General features: G+C 38.9%; 1 protein-coding gene across 4 annotated transcripts in view; it reads right to left on the bottom strand.

Moving 5' to 3' along the window:
* The window catches only part of IMMT (inner membrane mitochondrial protein), a 34,757-nt gene that overhangs the window by 12,692 nt on the left and 3,130 nt on the right, over positions 1-18,935 (bottom strand). For 2 of the 4 annotated variants that reach the window (XM_054030652.1, XM_054030650.1), the window contains exons 2-9: positions 14,354-14,427; positions 13,326-13,515; positions 10,400-10,511; positions 9,652-9,789; positions 8,459-8,566; positions 7,542-7,678; positions 3,964-4,067; positions 2,014-2,149 (exon numbers count right to left, since the gene is read on the bottom strand). In XM_054030652.1, the coding sequence (XP_053886627.1) occupies positions 2,014-2,149; positions 3,964-4,067; positions 7,542-7,678; positions 8,459-8,566; positions 9,652-9,789; positions 10,400-10,511; positions 13,326-13,515; positions 14,354-14,427 (999 nt within the window). Of the gene's footprint in view, positions 1-2,013; positions 2,150-3,963; positions 4,068-7,541; positions 7,679-8,450; positions 8,567-9,651; positions 9,790-10,399; positions 10,512-13,325; positions 13,516-14,353; positions 14,428-18,935 lie in introns of those variants that run through there. The other 2 variants (XM_054030651.1, XM_054030653.1) reach the window with 2 other exon arrangements.

The following is an 18,935-nucleotide window of genomic DNA, read 5'->3' as shown; positions in this document are numbered from 1 at the left end:
ACTACCAGCTTAGATCTGGTCCGCTGCCACCACTCCCAAATGTGCTAATTCCCTTCCCTGGGTAGCCTTGAGAGACTCTTCACCAATTCCCTGGTGAATACAGATCCAAACCCCTTGGATCTTAAAACAAGGAGAAATTAATCATCCCCCCTCCTTTCTCCCACCAACTCCTGGTGGATCAAGATCCAACCCCCTTGGATCTAAAACAAGGAAAATCAATCAGGTTCTTAAAAAGAAGGCTTTTAATTAAAGAAAAAGGTCATCTCTGTAAAATCAGGATGGAAAATAACTTTACAGGGTAATCAAACTTAAAGAGCCCAGAGGAACCCCCCCCCCCCCCCCCCCCGTAGCCTTAGGTTCAAAGTTACGGCAAACGGAGGTAAACACCCTAGTAAAAGGTACATTTACAAGTTGAGAAAACAAAGATAAAACTAACACGCCTTGCCTGGCTGTTTACTTACAAGTCTGAAAGATGAGAGACTTGTTCAGAAAGATTTGGAGAGCATGGATTGATGTCTGGTCCCTCTCAGTCCCAAGAGTGAACAACCACCAAAAACAAAGAGCACAAACAAAAAGCCTTCCTCCCACCAAGATTTGAAAATATCTTGTCCCCTTATGGGTCCTTTGGGTCAGGTGTCAGCCAGGTTACCCGAGCTTCTTAACCCTTTACAGGTAAAAGGATTTTGGAGTCTCTGGCCAGGAGGGATTTTATAGTATTGTACACAGGAGGGCTGTTATCCTTCCCTTTATAGTTATGACACCTCTCATATACAATAACTCATTACTGGGAGCTATTGAGACCTCCCCCATCTACACAGTACATATAATGAAGTCAGACTATGCCAACCCATAGTGTAGACAGGACTGAAAAGATATGTCTACACTGCAATAAATGACCCATGGCACAGCCATGGCTGGCACAGGTCAGTTGACTCAGGTTCAGGGCTATATGATTAGTGTAAACATTTGGGCTCAGGCTGGACAGCTCTAAGATTCCACTCTCCAGCCCAAGCATCTACACTGCTATTTTTAGCCTCACAGCCCAAGCCAGCTGTCCCAGGCTCTGAGACTCCGTGCTGCAGATTTTTTAATTGGCAGTGTGAACATACCGTTAAGAATATCCCAAATCCAGGCTAAGTCCCTGAACGCATCCAAGGGTTTAGCACTGTAATGGAACACAGTTAAGGTCATATCTATGCTCTAAGTCAGCCAGTTCTGAGACAATCATGTTGTATTGTTTGTAGCCAAGACTGGCCCTAAAGCTGTTCTAGTTTAGATCTGTGCGCCGATGTTCCTATCAATACATAAAGACAAGTAGAAAAGGCACATTTCAATAAAAGCAGCTTTATAAGTCATAAGAACCCTGCAAGGCAGCTAAGTTTTATCCTCACGTTACAAACAAGAAAGCTGAGAAAGAAGTAAATGATTTGCCTGAGGCTACATAGAAAGTCACTGGCAGAACTGAGATGAAATTCCTTGCTCCTAGTTCTGTGTTCTAACCACTGGACCATGGTGCCTCTCCTTTCCAATCTTTCAAAGCAATATGAATTTCTCATGAAGATTAAAGAAAATCACAACCTGCTAAGTCACCTATAATATTATTTACATTTTTTTCCTGAAGGAGAAAAAAAAGGCAACTCAAGAGCATCGTGAAAAACAATAGTACCTGAATACATCAAAGCAAACAAAGCTAGCTTAGTGTGCGTCTATTCATCCATTCTTCTTGATTTACAACTAGCACCATGTTCAAAAGCTACAAGTTACCCAACTGCCATCAAACTAAAGAAAGCATTCACCCACTAAAACAGATCAAGTAATGGAGCCACTTCTTTCCCCCCACCAGGAGCTTGTGAAAATTGTTCATTGTCACGTCAGCGCAAAAGCTCAAATTACAGCTGAATGATTCTGAATTTATACTCCGTATTTTTAAGCTATTGCAGGAGTTTCTGCACATGCTGGCAATTGCCCATTATGCAAAGGATGATTTATTAGAACAGACTTGGGAAACATTACCTTTTTGACTTCATTGTCCAGGTCAACTATCATATGATGAAGATTCTCTTCTGCAGCAAGTATGTGAGATTTGGCTCCAGCAATCTGAGACTTCTTGGCATCATCAATCACACCCTTCATTTTCTCTAATTTTTCTCTGAAAAAAAGACAGAAACTACTAATTAGCATATGCAGAAGTTCCCTTATTATCTGCACTGGCAAGGAGATTGATCAGATGACCTAACAAACTAATTAAAGGAGAGCTTTAAACTCTAAACAGAGCTGCTAGAGGGTTCAATGTTTTTAATAGATTTGAAATTATGATTGTATTTAGTGTGAAATTTTCCTTCATAAAACTTTTTGCCCAAGAGGATGGGTTGTGAGGACACAGATTTATTTTGTAAGCTCATTTAGTTTTATGTTCTTAAATTGTATATGCAATTGTAGATTGTTACATGCAGGGAACTGGGTTGGATGTACTCTGCCAAATCAAATGCACCCGATATTTGAAAACTGAGCCACTTCTAGTTAATGCAAAGTTTAGGTACTAAAGTAATGCTTACATTTGTAGAAGGGAATTGGCTATATTTACAAAGTACTTTTGGCCCAAGTTTTTTGGAAGGTGTGACGAAAAGGAAACGGAGAGACATTTATAAAATCAAACATTAATAGAAATGTTTTCGGGCCTTTTTTTTTTATTTAAGTTCTCCCCTCGCATAATTGGAAACTCAAGACAACAGCACTACGTTCCTGATCCAAAGCCCATTGAAACAAAAAGACTCCCATTGACTATGAAGCAGGTCCTAAATGAATACAAGCAATAGAGCAATGGCAGCCAATCAGATTTTTATATATAAATTATCTCAAGTGTCCTTTAAAAGATACTGTCTCTAGTGATACCAGTTTGACTATTCCTAACATTAAGGGGAGGGGAAAAGCAGCATTCAACACTCCAATCATTTTGAATTTAAAAGGATTTTCTTGTTGAAAAGTTTACACACAGTCAGTGGCTATTAGGAGCACTTGTATTGTTTACTAGCTTTCTGGGGGGTTTCTGCAGACAGGCTTTCCTGAGTTCTTCCCACATGCTTCCAGGTTTTGTTTTTCGCATCTCCCCAGAACGAGTCTTTTCAAGATAACCAAATTTTAGATGTCTGTCCTACTTCCACATAGATACCCACTTTAATACCATTGAAATCACTAGTCTTCAAGAGTCTGCATAAACTACTAAAAACTCATTAACAAAGACTTAGAAGTAGTTATACAAAACTTTAGGATTATGTGTTGAAAAAGGATTATGATCTGAAAAACAAGGATGTGTGTCTTATTCTTAAGTTTGAAGTTTCTAATATAATTAGTGCAAAATCCTAAGGAGCCTAACTTTACATAACCAGGTTTTAAAGTTTTGGCCATTACAACTGATGATACCTAATGGTATTATTGATCCCTGTACATACAAAGACCAGCTGTGAAATATCTGCAATAGGTTTGCTAATACTGTTTAAGTTTATCCAAGATTTTATCTGAGTAAGATATGAAAGATAAGAAAAATTATATTATGTCCAGTGTCTCTTCTAATGACTAGTTCAGACCAGATTCGGGTTGTTTGGTCTCACTGCCATAGTATCTAAGCTCCAAGAGTGATCTGATTCATTCATTGTTTTATTAGAAAAAGGAAAGGAAACAATGAAGATATCTAAGATTTTACTGTTTCAGATTCTCTATCATATCAATGTTCTGCAAAATACCAGATCCAGAGACACCTGAGAAGCACATGCTATGCATTCTTATATCAAGAGTATGCTTGGGTTAAATTCTTTGGTGCTGGTACAGGTATAGATATAATCTAGTTATGAAAAGGTCGATCTAATTTACATAAATACAGATTACTGTGTGTTGTTTCTACAATTTCTGCCAAATTTGACACTGGAGATATTAAATCAAGCCTATGAAATGCTCAGAACAACTTACTTGGCTTTCAGAAGGGCATCAGCAGCTTCATCCACAGCCTTCCTGCGATCTTTCAATGCTTCCTCCAAGGTCCGCCACTGAGCAGATTTTCTCTCTCCTGACGTCTAGGAAGCACAAGCTTTCTAATTAGGCAAGTTATAACCACTAACAAAATTATCAGCAAGAATGGAAATTCAAAATAGCTGCACAAACTTAAAGGTTCCTAACAAATTTGCAGTTAAGTTAATTTTTAAAAGGGCATATTTCAAGTTAAGTCATATAAAAACAATTACCTTTGTTACTAATACCAACAACTGAAAGTTTTAAAAATCTCATTTTATCAGAATTTATGCTGTTTACTTTATGCACTTTGTCCTGACTAAACAGTGAAATAAATTAGTCAATTCCACATTGATTCTCCTGTAATAGAACAATGTAGCAGTCTTTGGATTGGACGCTACTGGGAAACTCCTGTGCTTGACTCTACATGGTGTGGATTATCGTTCCTTCATACTTGCTGATCTTTAAAAATGCAATACAAGTAATTAGAATATTAGTTCTTGTGTTTTAAAAATATTTTTTTTTAAATTCAAACTTTAGATTCAGTTTAACCTATTTAATCACGTTCCTTTCATTTTAAAACAGATTAATATATTTTTCTTACAGTTCCTATCAATCCAGTAGCATTGATTGCCAAATTCCCCAATGTGAAAAGTGGTATCACCATTTCAGACTTTCCACATGGGAGACCCCTCAAGCCCAGTCCTTATTAGTTATGGATATGCTCCTGTAATGCTAATTAGCCACTTGAACACCTTCTGACCTAGAATACTGCTGAAGGCAACAGCCCTCTGCTGAAAATATGCATGTTGGCATAGCTAATGTACATTCCTTAGCCACAGACATCTCAGTGGATGTAGAGACAGCTCGAAACATTTTTGAGATACAACATATAATATGGCTGCTGAAGTTTTTGGCTTCGTTAAGAGAAACCAGGACTGGTTTGATGAGAATGACCCCAAAACACTCAGTGCATACTACCCATCAAGTCTACATTAAGGATAAGGATTCAGCAGCTAGGAAGGTGGCTCATACCAGACTTTGGCAAATAAAAAAAATCAGCAGTCAGAAAAATAAAGCCATGGAGTTACCATGGGCAGCAGATCACAAAGACCCACCAAAGCTGTTTTGCTGGCCTTTGTGCTGCATATAGCCTCAGATGCAATGCAATAATCCCTGTCTGCACACTGGACAGCAATCCGTTCAACTGACAAAAAAGAAATACTTGCTTGATAAACAAACATTGCAGTTTGGTGCTCAACTGCCCTTCCAACATTTCTGAGAAAGCAATTAATACTATCCCACAGCACCCTTTAAAAGAAGAGCTTGTACCAGCCCTAGCCTGATAGGAGACCATAATAGCAGTCAAGTAGAGGTTACAAGGGAAAGCACCCAGACCAGGTGCCATTCCAGCACAGATCTACAAGCAGGCTGGGTACCATATTGCAAGAGTCGGTGCTACAGGATTTCAAGTATGCCAACATAGTTTATTTTCATATGGGTGATAAGGCAAACTGATAATCATCATGGCATTTCTCTACCTTCTATTGCTGGAAAAAGCCTTGAATGGGTTATACTGAACAGACTTAATTTCCAAAAGATAGGTGTTTCCTCCCTGAGTCTCAATGTGGATTTTGGTCTGGACAGGGCACTACAGACATGATCTTCACAGCCCATCAACTTCAGGAAAAGTGACAGGAGAAAAACCATGACCTTCATATGGTGTCCACCAACTTAGCCAAGGCTTTTGATTCTGTAGATCATGAACAACTTTGGAAACTTTTATTAATCTTTGGATTCTCTTCAAAGTTTTTGTGTGTCCTTTGGTGCACGATGGGATGATGGCCAGACTGGTGGAAAATGGCAAGATATCAGACTCCTTTCTAGTAATCAGTTGCACCAAACAAGGTTCATGATAGCTCCCACACTCTTTTCCATCCTTTTTTCACCTGCGCTTATGGATGCATTTCATAACATTGACAGAGGACTATTTATTAATTTCTACATGAATAAATGCTTAATGCTTCCATGCTTGCATAAAAGTGGCAGATTTACTTAAGGCGCTTTTATGTGCTAATGACCATGCACTGGTTGCTCACTTGATTGGTGATAGTCAATTTATAACTGATCACTTCACTCATGTAGTTAATTGCTTTGGTTTCACAGTTAGCGGAAAGAAAAATGAAGTACTATACCAACTTGTGCCAGGGGATGCATACAATGCTCCTCAAGTCCATGGAGAAGTTTTGTTACTTAGGGAGCATGCTGTCACAACTAACTATGAGATTACCAATCGCATAGCCAAAGCTTGCTTTGTATTTGCAATGTTGTCACACTGCCTATGGAACACTATGAGCGTACAAATAAGCACGAAGCTAAACGTTTATCAGGCAGTTGTGCTAACACTTCTATATGGTATCACCGCCATACCAGGAAACTTGATCAGTTCCATATGTGCTGTCTTCAGTCTGTTTGCTGGGTCACATAATGGTACAAGGTTCCTAAAACAAACTCCTTAATCAATCATTGTCGGATGTCTGGCATTCAACGCATGTTTATAACAACTCAACTGCATTGGCCTGGGCCCCTTGTTTGTATGGCCAACCCAAGAACACCCAAGGCCATATATTATGGTTAGTCAACGTAAGGCACCCACTCTTATGTTGATCAGTACAAATGGCATAAAGATACACTGAAGTCAAGCTTGAAAAATGCCAGGTTGATCCCAGTAACTGGGAAGCAACATCCCATGACAGAGAAAGGTGGCAGCACATTTGTCATGTTTCTGTTAACCGCTTTGAAGAAAGAGGTATTAACACCTTATAAGAAAAATATGAACATTGCAAAGCAAGGATACAATAGCTTGCAGTGGTCACAGACAATTTTTTCCGTCCCACATACGACTGTGTCTGCGCTTCTCACTTCAGACTGATCTGCCATACACTTGTTCATTTACAGTGTTTGCTGAAACCTCGTACATTTATAGTGTTTGCTGAATCCTCTGATGTGAGACTCCATTATGACACATTCCATATTCACTACTAGACACTACCAAATGAACTTCTATAGCAAGAGAAATCCACTGGAACTATTTTAGCAACAGTAATGGTTTTAACAAAGTGATCTAAAGGGGAGTTATAAGGCTGTTTGATGCCCTTACCACAATATTTAGTGTATTCATTTCCTACACACTTCACATCTATTAAATGTTAACTCTCTGAATACCCCTATTGAGCAGGCAAATAAGAACTATCCCTATTTCACAGACAGGGAAACTGAGGAACAAAAGTGCCATAACATGTTAAACCCTCCCCTGCAAAAAAAATCCAAAAAAATATTAAAATGAATTTCACCTGTGATAAACTTTCGTAAGTTTAGACAGACTACAATGAAGACTAGTCAAAATCAGATGGGAGACGCTAGAGATTATCCCCAGGAGAAAAATCAATTATCTGATATTATCTTTAATTGTATGATAAACATTTCTAGATACTTCAGTAGACAAAATAAGAACTGCATCAGCATTTTATTCAGCTTACCTCAGAAGTATCCATTGCCTCCTTCAGTATCTGAGCATGAGCATTAACAGCTTGTACTGCAGCTTCCTGGGCAGTAATTGCCTGAAGGGTTACTCGAGCAGTACTGCTTAGGGCTCCTTCCAAAGCTGCTGCAAGAGCTGGAGAAATAAACAGTTAAATCACCCTTACCATAATAAAAAAACATTTGCATATATATGGGTAACACTCATATCCCCCACTACAGTTCCTCAATTGGCACCACCCAAAAGAATTAGTGAGAATTCCTTAGAATTATCCGTTTGTGGACTGTGCTACATCAAGGGCAAGTACAAAGGTTCTCACAAGCCCTGGCACAAATTAAGCACTGAGTAACATCCCCTGTAATGGACTTTTCCCCTCTGAAGCAGTCTGCTCTCCAACACAGCTCTCTTGTCATTCTTTCCCAGTGGCCCAACACAAATCCCAGTGTGGTTCATGCTGCCCCTGCATTGCTAACTCTGCTACAATAAGAATGCCACTTATTCTTACTAATGTAAGACAGGCAGAGGGATCAGACAAGAAGAGAACGGAAAGGGTATGGAAGCAGTCTTATATACACCTCTACCCCGATATAATGCGACCCGATATAACACGAATTTGGATATAACGAGGTAAAGCAGTGCTGGGGGGGGGGGGGGGGAGGGGGGGCGCTGCTCCCTCCTGCGGATCAAAGCAAGTTATAATGCGGTTTCGATATAACGCGGTTTCACCTATAACACTGTAAGATTTTTTGGCTCCCGAGGACAGCGTTATATCGGGGTAGAGGTGTACCTACAACACAGTAGCTGCTTCATAAATTATCGTTTGTACACCACCATGTATACATATGGCTATATTGTATATTTACAACAGCGTGAATTCCTATCTATGACAACCAAATAATATCTTAATTTACATACATGAAATCTTCTCTTGTTCCTCTTTGTCTTGCTGTGCAAGACGGGCTGCAACCTCCTCTGGTGGCCGTTCTTTTATGGCAGGGGAGTCTCCACACATATATTCCTCATCTAGGCTCAGAAATGCAGAGGGAAAGACAAGGCTTAGTGAAAAAACAAAATTAGTACCAGGGTTACTTATCATGGAGGGACCATTTCCTTTTGAGTCTAATTTGTATTGGTAGCATCACTACCATCATCCAGCAACCTCCTCAAACCTTGTATTTCCAGAGTTGCAAAGTTTAGCCTGAGCTCTCCTTGCAGTCAAAGATAACTGCACAGACACACATAATCAGACTTATCCCTACATTTCTGCCAGTTGTATAAGGATAAACTGAACAAAAAATTGAGATGGAAAGCAATGCTAAGATACAACTGGGAAACTAAACATGGACTGTCATATGGTAAATAGCCATTGTTTTCCATTTCCATTGCTTTGTTAGCATGGCTGGGAAGGTCAGCCAAAGCAGTGAAAGGTTAGGAGGGAGGCTATAGAAAGATGGGATGATACAATTTCAATTAGCAGAGTTCAATTCCCCCACTGTTTAGGGCCGTTCACACTGCACTATTTCTCCCTGCCCCCGAAACACACAGTAAGTGGACAACTGAAAAGTTTTCATACAGGAAGTCTGGAAGAGCGGAGATGAGAATCCAGATCTCCTGACTCCCAGCCCTATGCTGTAATCACAAGACCAAGTTAACTCTTAATGCTCACGCTAACTCTGAAGTGTTTGTTTACCGTTGGCATATTGACGCGGAGACCTGTTAGATATAATACTAATAAAAATCTTCGAAAAAAGGAAATGCTATTATTGCAAAGAAGCCATAGTTGTTCTAATCGGTTTGCTACAGTGTGTTTTAAAGTTTTGTGATTGATGCTTCTTCGCTAAGGCCCTCAATACATATCTTTCCTGAACTCTGGCAAAGAAACCACCAGATTGGAGGTTGAGTGAGATGTATACAGTTCTGATTTTCCACAAAGCACTAATCAAGCAGAAATCTTTTCACATTATCTAAGGACTCATTAGGCTCAATCCTGCAGTCCTTTAGCACGCAGAACATTCACTCAAGTTGGTGAGAGGTCTGCATGCAGAAGGCATGAAGGATTGAGTCATTAGATCTGGTCATTAGATCTGATTAATAAGTCATTTAAGGACCTGATGCAGCAGGTTTGTGTTTCCCTTCATGGTGTCCTTGTGTGTGATCTTTTTCACCTGTGTCATCCTGCATGCCTGGAGCTGGAATTGACAATGCTTCACCTGTTGCAGAAATTATCTGAGCTACTTCTGAGCTTGCTGTAAAATAAAAACAAACATACACAGTACTATTTGTATAATTTCTGTGTATAACATAGTATAGATACCTGAATGTTTATGTTGTGAAGAAAGAACATTCCACATGCAGAGCATGAATAAGCCACCTTCTCCCACAAGGCAAAGATAATAAGTGGCCAATAATCAGACACTGCTTCCCACTCAGAATTTAACTGAAGGTAGGAATGAAGGACAGGACACTCCCAACTTCTACAAACTGTGACTTGGCAGTTTACCCACATTAAGCCCCTTGCAGTTACCAGAAACTTAGAAGACCTAGGAGACAAGAATCCAAGATATCCTTATTGAATCCTGTGTACAAGCCTCAGAATCCAGTTAATTCATGTCTTCAGCTGCATAAAAAAATATCTAGTCACTGGCTGAAAAGTAACCAGAATGCAATCACAGACCACCCCACCACTGGAATAGAAAAGACCATTCTTATGTCCTAGAGCAAATATCTTGCCAATGATTGCATAACAAATAGTTTTATAATGTAATAAGACAATCTAAAGTGTACCAAAAATAACCATTTTGTTCTTCTCCCCACACTAAACAACATCTTCATTTTTACACCATTCTGGAAAGTTACCTCCTTTTTCTTCCACTGAAGTTGAAGGAGCTTCTGTCTTACTCTTCTGTGATTTGGTACTGGGCTGTTTGGATTCTTCTACAGAGGAGATTTTTAGTGGACCAGGTTGCATCTTGAAAATCAAATATATATATTTTTAAATCACCACATACTATCAGTCATACAATGAATATTCAAAGAGTCACAGTTCTATTAGATTATAAAGATTTCAGCATAGGGCCTCTATTTTTATATACTGTACAACACCATGTACATTGCTAGCACTTCAAAACAAATAACTCCACCCACCAGGCAGTAGTGGATCAGATTATCTGAATAACCCCAAAATGCTCTTAGAATGTAAAATGGCATTTGCGTTAGCAATTTTCAAGATCAGAGACTTGACCATACAAGACTCTTTGCTATCAGTTTCATATTTTACATGGTAAATTTAGAATTTCACACCCAATTTTTAATTTGAAAGCAGCCTTCAGAATTTTCAGTTCTTTCAAAATTAATTCATTAGTTGTAATTTAAATTTGAACAAAGTTTGATACATGTAAGAATTTGAACAGACTGTCTTTATCAAGTACCACCCCATAACATTCAAGGTACCCCAGAGAGCTCTACAAAGCAATTAACTGTATTGATGCAGGCGGTGTACAGACTCTACATACACTATTCACACACTCACCAAATGGCTCACATGCAGCTTTGGAGACTGGGTTTCCACTACTTCCCAACGGAGAGAACTACATAGTCTGTAAGACCTCACTATAAAGTTTCTTTCTGATATTCATTACCCCCTACTGATACATCCTCATACCATATTAAACAAGTCCTCTCCCCTATTGGCACTTATAGTCTTTATATGCTGGTAGACTGTGTCCTCCCTTAGCTGTCACTTGGCCAAGCTATAAATAGTTAGTGCTTTTAAATTTTTCTTCCGGGTTAATCCAGACTATGACCACTTGGAAACAGAGTCAAGGGTCCTTGCTTGGAGGAATTTTCAATTTACTTTTATCACCCTGATTCAGAGCCAACCATCTCCAGGGGAAACACATTTATTTTGGCAGAAGAGGGGTGATAAACAGGACACGCTCTCTGATTTTTGGTCAGCATCATTCACTGATGTTCTGGATGAATTTAGGGAACTTTTGGCTATTACTGCCAAACCGGACTCCTGTCCTTGATGCATAATAAAATGTAGAAAGGAGACACTGGGTCTGTACTGGTAGAAACTGTCACTCTCTCTTAGTGAGGGCAGGCATCAACAAAGTTTACATTAAGCCCTTGCTCAAGAACCAGCATTTGACATTAAGATCTCACTAATTATCACCCACTCCCTTTTCTGGGTAGGCTACAAAAGTGGTGGTGATGGTGAAAAAAAACTATGGAAACTCCTGGAGTCTCAGATTTCCTAGATCCTAGGCAATCCACTTTCAGACCAGGATATAGTGGGGGGGGAAAAAAAAAAAAAAAAACACACACTTGGCTCATTGGTAGATGACCGAGTGACAACGGATAACAGATAGAGTAATCATGACTGCTTGACTTTTACATCAGGTGCTTTTGATACCATTGACCACAATATGAATTGACATGGCTACAGACTGACAGGAATAGATGAATCAAGTTTGAATGGCTCTTATTTCTCTCACAGGACCCAGAAGTTAATATTGACTGAATGTGCATTTAGTCCAAAGATTCACTCAGGTAGGGCTGCAATATTCTATTCTTTCATCCCCAAGCCTGTCCAGTGTGCAATACAGATCATTAGGGAAAATGAGGCAATTTATGCTACAATGCCTTTATTAGGCAGATGACAGCCAGTTTTGTTGTCTCCATTTCATCAAATATGGACAAAGCAGTTAATAGGTTTACTCAGCGTCTGGCTGGGATAGAGGGCTTGAATAAGGACAAACCGGCTGAGACTCAACCCAGATAAGAAATAACGTTAGCTAAGATGGGGAAACAACTAAAGTAACTGGGGTAAGTTATATTGTCCTGTTCCATTCAGAGAACATGCTAGGCTCCCTCCCTCCCCCACAAAACTCAGGTTTGCAACCCTGGGGTCTTTCTGGATCCTCACCTGCTTCTGAAAGCTCAGATAGCAGCAGTGGCCAGGAACGCTTTTCATCATCTATGCCTGGCCAGGAGGCCTTTTCTTTCTGATGAAGTAAATGTGAAATTTCTAAAGTTAAAGTCAATAGGAGCTAAGGGGACTCAGCACCTTCCCAAGTCAGGATCGCAGAAAGGGTCTCTCCTGCCTTCTGCAACGTGATGCCAATGGCCTTTCTCAATATGACCTTTATTGCAATACAACATCCAACATGGTGTTCTCTATCACTCTTACCTTTAAAGATTTTAAAGTTTACCTGTTCCCCAAGATTCATGACCTTAAAGTGATTCAGCCTGGACAAATGTATTTCCAGCTCTCATTTCTTAACCTCACATCCCTATTCAGTACTATTCTTTCTAGCATAATACGAGATGCAAATTTCATCAGTGTGCCGTTTCCCCCCTTTTCCAGGTCATTAATGACCAGACATAATACCTATCCATTTTAGACCTCTCCGCTCTAATAAGTAAAAATGGCAAGATTTTACAATCCATGAATCACAATCCATTTGATACTGTGAAACCATATTAAAACCAAAAGGAAGCAGTGCACAAGTAAGCTGCAGGATAAACAACACAGCGGGTGACGTCAGTCAAAAGGTAATTGGTAAGTCAGCAGCACACAATGTCTGAAATATGACAGGATTTTTATTGTGTATCTACTAAATCTCTCCTTAAAAAAAAGCAGAAATACATACTGACTTCCTAATTACAGTCATGCTGAATTCACAGTTCTGGCCTCTTGTGTATATAGAATCAAAAATATTTAGAATTTGAGAAACAGAGCAAAAGTTTCCTTTGTAAAAAAATTCAAGTGAAAACCTACCGGTTTCTTTGGTATTGGCACATTATAAGGAGCAGGACCAAGTGCCATTTCAAAGAGTTTATCAGCGTATGGGAGGGTCTTCTCTACATTCTCTCGGAAACGTGGATCATAATTAGCATACAGAACAGTTCCACCAACTCCTCCGCCAGCAAACAAGACACTTGCCCCAATAATTTTGCCTGCAGAAACACTAGAGAAAAGAAATAAAGCTGAGAAAGCTTTTATGTATGTCAAACCAGTAGGATAGAAAACTAAGTCTCGGAGAGGAACACCAAATTGTTGTTATAGATCTGAAAGCCATCCTTTTTAAAATGAAGGCCTATAAGTATTCAATATTCATCACAACTTTTCTAATATATCTAAGCAAACCTAAATATACATAGCAACTAGTTGAATAACTTCAACTTAACTATTCTAATTATTGCAGCTTTCTAAGCCACACAAAGCCTGCCATATTGATATTAAACACAAGGGATGGAAAAGTGTTACAAGCATTTGTGAGCAACTAATGAAGAACACCACAACCATTCATTTGGTTTATCATGCCATCGGGCAACCAGAGACTTTTAGGGCAGCACCTTTCCATTGAGTCTAACTCCACTGACAGCTAATATACTTTAAGGGCCAGCTTTTCAAGAAAGCTCTGTACCTGCAAATGGGGCCAATTTTCTGAAGAGTTCAGTCTGTTTTAAATCTCATCTGCATGAGTCCTCCTTCAGCACTACCAAGTCCCTCAGTACCACACGGGGGCACTGGTTCCAGACTAACACAGAGGCAAGAATGCCACCAACTAACATCGTCTGCAATAACCCACCTTCTCTATAGTGGTTTCCCATCCCAGTGATGACCATTTGGCAGCTTTAAATCTGATGCAATCACGCAATAAACTGTTGCTGCAAACCATAAACATATACTTGCAACAAATGTGTAATTGCAAATCCCACGTAAGCGAAAAGGACAACCAAACTCACTCTTGATGAGTCAGATCGGTTAACGTACCAATACCAGCTACAAAACACAATACATACCCAGATTGCCCTGATGTAGCATATCCGCGGCACAGTCGTAATGGACGGAGTGAATATTTACCACACAGGCAATTCTAAGAAGAAAACACAAAAATAAAGTGATGCATATAATTTAGAATATTTTTTAAATTTTCTGCATTTCAACTAATTCCATTTATTCACAAAACAGTCAATCACTACCTCTTAAGTATATTCTGATAATAGGTAGAAGAGGAAGAGCTGATATCAAAACAGGGATACGAGATTGTTTCTCCCTAATTAATTATTGGGCAGTTTCCCCAAACAATAGATTCCACCCAGAAACTCTTTAAAAAAAAAAAAAAAAAAAAGTCATTTTGGAGCATCTTCCCTGAATTACTAACATCGTTTTACATTATTAAAACCAAAGCAATTTTGAACAACAAACAACAAAAAAAATCTAAATTTCCTTTCCCATTTATGCTGACTGTTTACGTTTTGCACTTAATTTAGCTTAGACTGTGCAACTGGAGTACACTTTAGGGTACTCATACACTGTAATTCAGCAATGACTGAGAGGCAAACACTGACAGGGAATATTTCCTGTTTTCTTTTTCCTGTCTTAGCAGAAACGTGGTTCAGATTTCAAAAAGACTATTGTGAACATCATGAATTAGCTATGCTAAAATGTCGAACATCCATTTCTGTTGAATATTAAGATTGACGGAAAAGATTGGCTAACCCACTCCAATCCGATAGTAGGGGAAGTCTCTCCCTACTAATGATTCTAGCAAAAGACAGGGGTACGAATTTCTGAAGGAATAGTACAGGACTCCTGGGAAACAAATACACAAACCACAAAGAGAACTTTCCCCGCAGTTAAGCATTTTAGGCAGCAGATAAGTTATGTAATTAAAAGGAGCTTGTTAAGGAAGATAAATTGCTATTTTGGACATTATGCTTTTAATTTAGTTGGGGATTGGTCCTGCTTTGAGCAGGGGGTTGGACTGGATGACCTCCTGAGGTCCCTTCCAACCCTGATATTCTATGATAAATAAAAGGTATAGCAGATCCTATAGCCCAGTTTCCATATTTATTCAAACAGCATACAGAGTTTAAGCAGTAACACAATACACTGAATTCTTATTTCTTATTCTTTCCAGAACTGTAGCCAAAAACTTTTAACTGCCAACAGAAACATGAGTGCTCAGTGACAGGAAATGCATGCTTCTTACTCTTGCAAAGCTGGTTTACAAAAACCATCCAGTTGTGGGCAGCACTAAGGTTTTTTTTGGTTCATGATGGGGCAATGAAGAAACAAGATTTATAAATACAGAAATCAGATAAAACCTATTAGAGTCAATCTTTGCAAATGCAAACTAAGATTTTTTTTATTTCTTTTAAATGAAAATCTTTTAAAGTATAACTTTTATTGCTTTGTACAAACATGTCACATCTGCTTCTGACTCACAGTTAGTGGCTCTTTACCACACCCTTTACTCAGTCTGAATAAATATGTTTATTCACATAAAATTTGTACTCTGCTATTTGCATTCCTTAATTTTAGGAACGTGGTTCTTGGCTACTTGTCAGCACTACTACTACAGAGGATTAATTGGGATTGCTTTTCACTCCTTCTGAAAAAAAGGAGTTTTTATTATGAGTCACTATTATGAATTTACCATTCAGTTTCCATTTAAACCCTATTTCCGATCCTCTTTTAGGTTTCCCAACAAAAATTTCTTTCAGCCTGAAGCCTCATGTTTAATTTCAAATCAGAGCAGAATTTGTTGAGAACAAAATTGGTGTTAATTAGATATACTATTCTTAAATTACTGGACTTTGGAAAATTAATATCTTTCCAGAGTTCCAAATTCTTTTGTCTATTCATAACTTAATGGCAAGTGCAGAAATTTCATACTAGTTTTATGCAGTAAGCCCCACTGATATCTTTTATATACAAGTTCAAGTTCTTTAATGCTGGAAACTGAATCAGATAACCCAACAGGAATTATAAAGTCTATCAGATGCCCATCAGGAATTATAACCCCTCTAAACACAATGCTGACAGAGTTTAACGGCTGTGAGTGCCACTGGCTATGCTTGAGAAGCTTTAAACCCATAGAGTGCAGAAACATGGGTCCCAGAGCAGTTACTGGCTCAGTGGTCTATGGATCTTAACGTCTGTTCCCCTGTCTAGCACTATTGATTTAATACAATTAACACGAGACCAGCAGCAGACATGTTTGAGTTATACAAGCATGAAAAGAATTCTCTTACCACTGCTACTTGAAAAAGTAAAAAGAAAGAAAGGTAATGATTTCTTAAAAGTAAGAATATACTGCCTTTAATATTAGTAGACTATTACAATAAAGACAGAAGTCTGTAGAATAAACATTTACAGTGAATTTCCCAGACCAATTTTAGTTTTGTCCCCACATTCTCACCTACGTGACTGACAAGCCACAGACCCCATCACTTTCTGTGCTTTCTTTTTCTGAAGTGAGCTGAAACCCCATGAAACTTCCCGAACCACAGGCCAGAGACCTGACACTTTCAATACCAGTGGTTTGATTTTTAATATTTATAACACTAGAAGTCTGCATGGCACTTTACAGAAATAAAATTTCAATGCAGACCTCAAGATCTCACAATCTAACTCAAACACAACAAATTAAGATAAATGACAAAGAAGGGGAAGGACAAGCATTAAGATAACATGAGCTGTGTTATATTACATTGCAAATGAAGCTGCTAAGTTCTTTTTGGAGTTTTACCCCAGTCTCACTACAGGGAAGGAATAGCGCAGGAGTGGAGGTCATCAGTGGGCACTCAGGCTACAGAAGTGGGATGACAAGGGATTTGAAGGAGGAGACTGAGGATGGTACATTCAGAGGGAGTTTTTGCCAGGTGAAAAAAGGTACAACGCAGAGAGTTGAAGGAGAAAAAAAGGAGCAGTTAGGTATGAACAGTTGGTACAGCACAGTGGAGCCAAAGATTCCAACTTTCACAATGTGCTTATGTGATATGACTGCAAAACCATTGTTCCCACTTCACCTTTCAATATGGATCAAATACTCCATCCTCTAGAGAGGCCAGACACTAGTGACAAGATTTGTCAGTATATATATTTGTTCCTATATTTGCGTAGCAAACAGCTTTTAGGAATTGTGCGAGAGGGAAGGACTTGTTTCTCTTTTTGTGCACCTATGGAAGTACTAGCTTAGACCAGTCATCACGGCTCAGAGCAGTTCTAGATGACAGAGTGGAAAAAAGGCTGGCAGCCACTGTATGCTACCACTTCCACTGTAGCAAAATGCAGAAAGAATTTGACAAAATCTCAGTGAAGACAAGGCCTTAAAATGCAACAGTGTATAGAGGGTTGCTAGCAGTTTGGCACATCTGTGGACCTTAAGGAGTTTTGTAAGCAGAGATTGGCCTGTGTGTGGTTTTACATCTCCTATACACTTTTCCTTCTACAGATAAGAACAGGAGGAATTACCTAGAGGTACTCTTTTGTCCATTTCAATTATTACACCTACATTTATTACAAGCCTAGTTTAGCAATTCATAAAATCACTAGCTAATGCATCATCCCAATATTTCTTTTTTGTGTAATTACTGGAAATATAACTAGTTAGGTCCATGTTCCTTATAAGTATTGACAGTGGAAAGTATATTGGAGGGTTTAATTACTTCATGTTTGTTGCTATTTCCTGCATAAAGAACAAGCAATTATTTCTGAGTTTAAAAGCCAAGATAGCAGAAATGCCTTTTGATGAAGAGTCAAGCTGACAGGTGGCAAAGACATTGTAGAAGCATTCTACTTCCTCCTCCTACTGAAGTGCCATCTGTGTGCTACTTATTCCATCTGACATTTTAATTTCCACTTATCCCTTTCTTGGTTTTTTAATCTTGGCTTTCTACCCTCTAAAAGAGCCATTTTGCAGTAGAAGTACTATTTGCCATACATTTCATAAAGAGAAGCTGAGTTAATTTTGAGCTTGAGAAAAGTGCCAGAAAATCAGCTTTATAGGCAACCACTGTGCTCAGGTCTCAGTAGACTGCCAACAATAAGGAAGTGTCTGCATGAGGCTAGTACTCCACTTTAATTCCTTTTGCATGTGCATCTATAAAACAAGGATGTGCTCCTAGAATGTAAAATAGATGCATTTAATAAATAGGAATGAACAAAATCAGACAAGGCAGAACTTAATCCTCCTGATGGCAGAGATGTGTGTATTAAGGACACCTGCCCACAAATTTGAAATCCATCCTTCCATTATTAATGGAAACAGGTGTATCACTTTACATCATCATCATGACCATACATTGTATAAACAGGTCTTGTTTTAAAAGTCTTTAAAAAGAACACAACACAACACAGACAAACTGGACAAAAACGTCCCCATCCTGTGATAGACAAACACTAACCACCATACTCCTCCCAAAGCCACAAGTTTAATTTACATAGGAACACTAGCCCAGATCCACAAAGGTACTTCAGTGCCCAGGTCTCCACTGCAATCCAAAAACTGTGACTGAACCTTGTAGGTGCCTAAACTCACTTCTTCTCTAAGTTTTCCTGGTTCAAGTTCTCTTGGTGCCTAAGTGTCTACCTCTA

Source organism: Malaclemys terrapin, chromosome 5, assembly GCF_027887155.1.
Source record: "Malaclemys terrapin pileata isolate rMalTer1 chromosome 5, rMalTer1.hap1, whole genome shotgun sequence".
Classification (NCBI taxonomy): Eukaryota; Metazoa; Chordata; order Testudines; family Emydidae; genus Malaclemys; species Malaclemys terrapin.
Note: the sequence above shows the minus strand (reverse complement) of the source record. Positions and strands in the feature narration are given on the sequence as shown.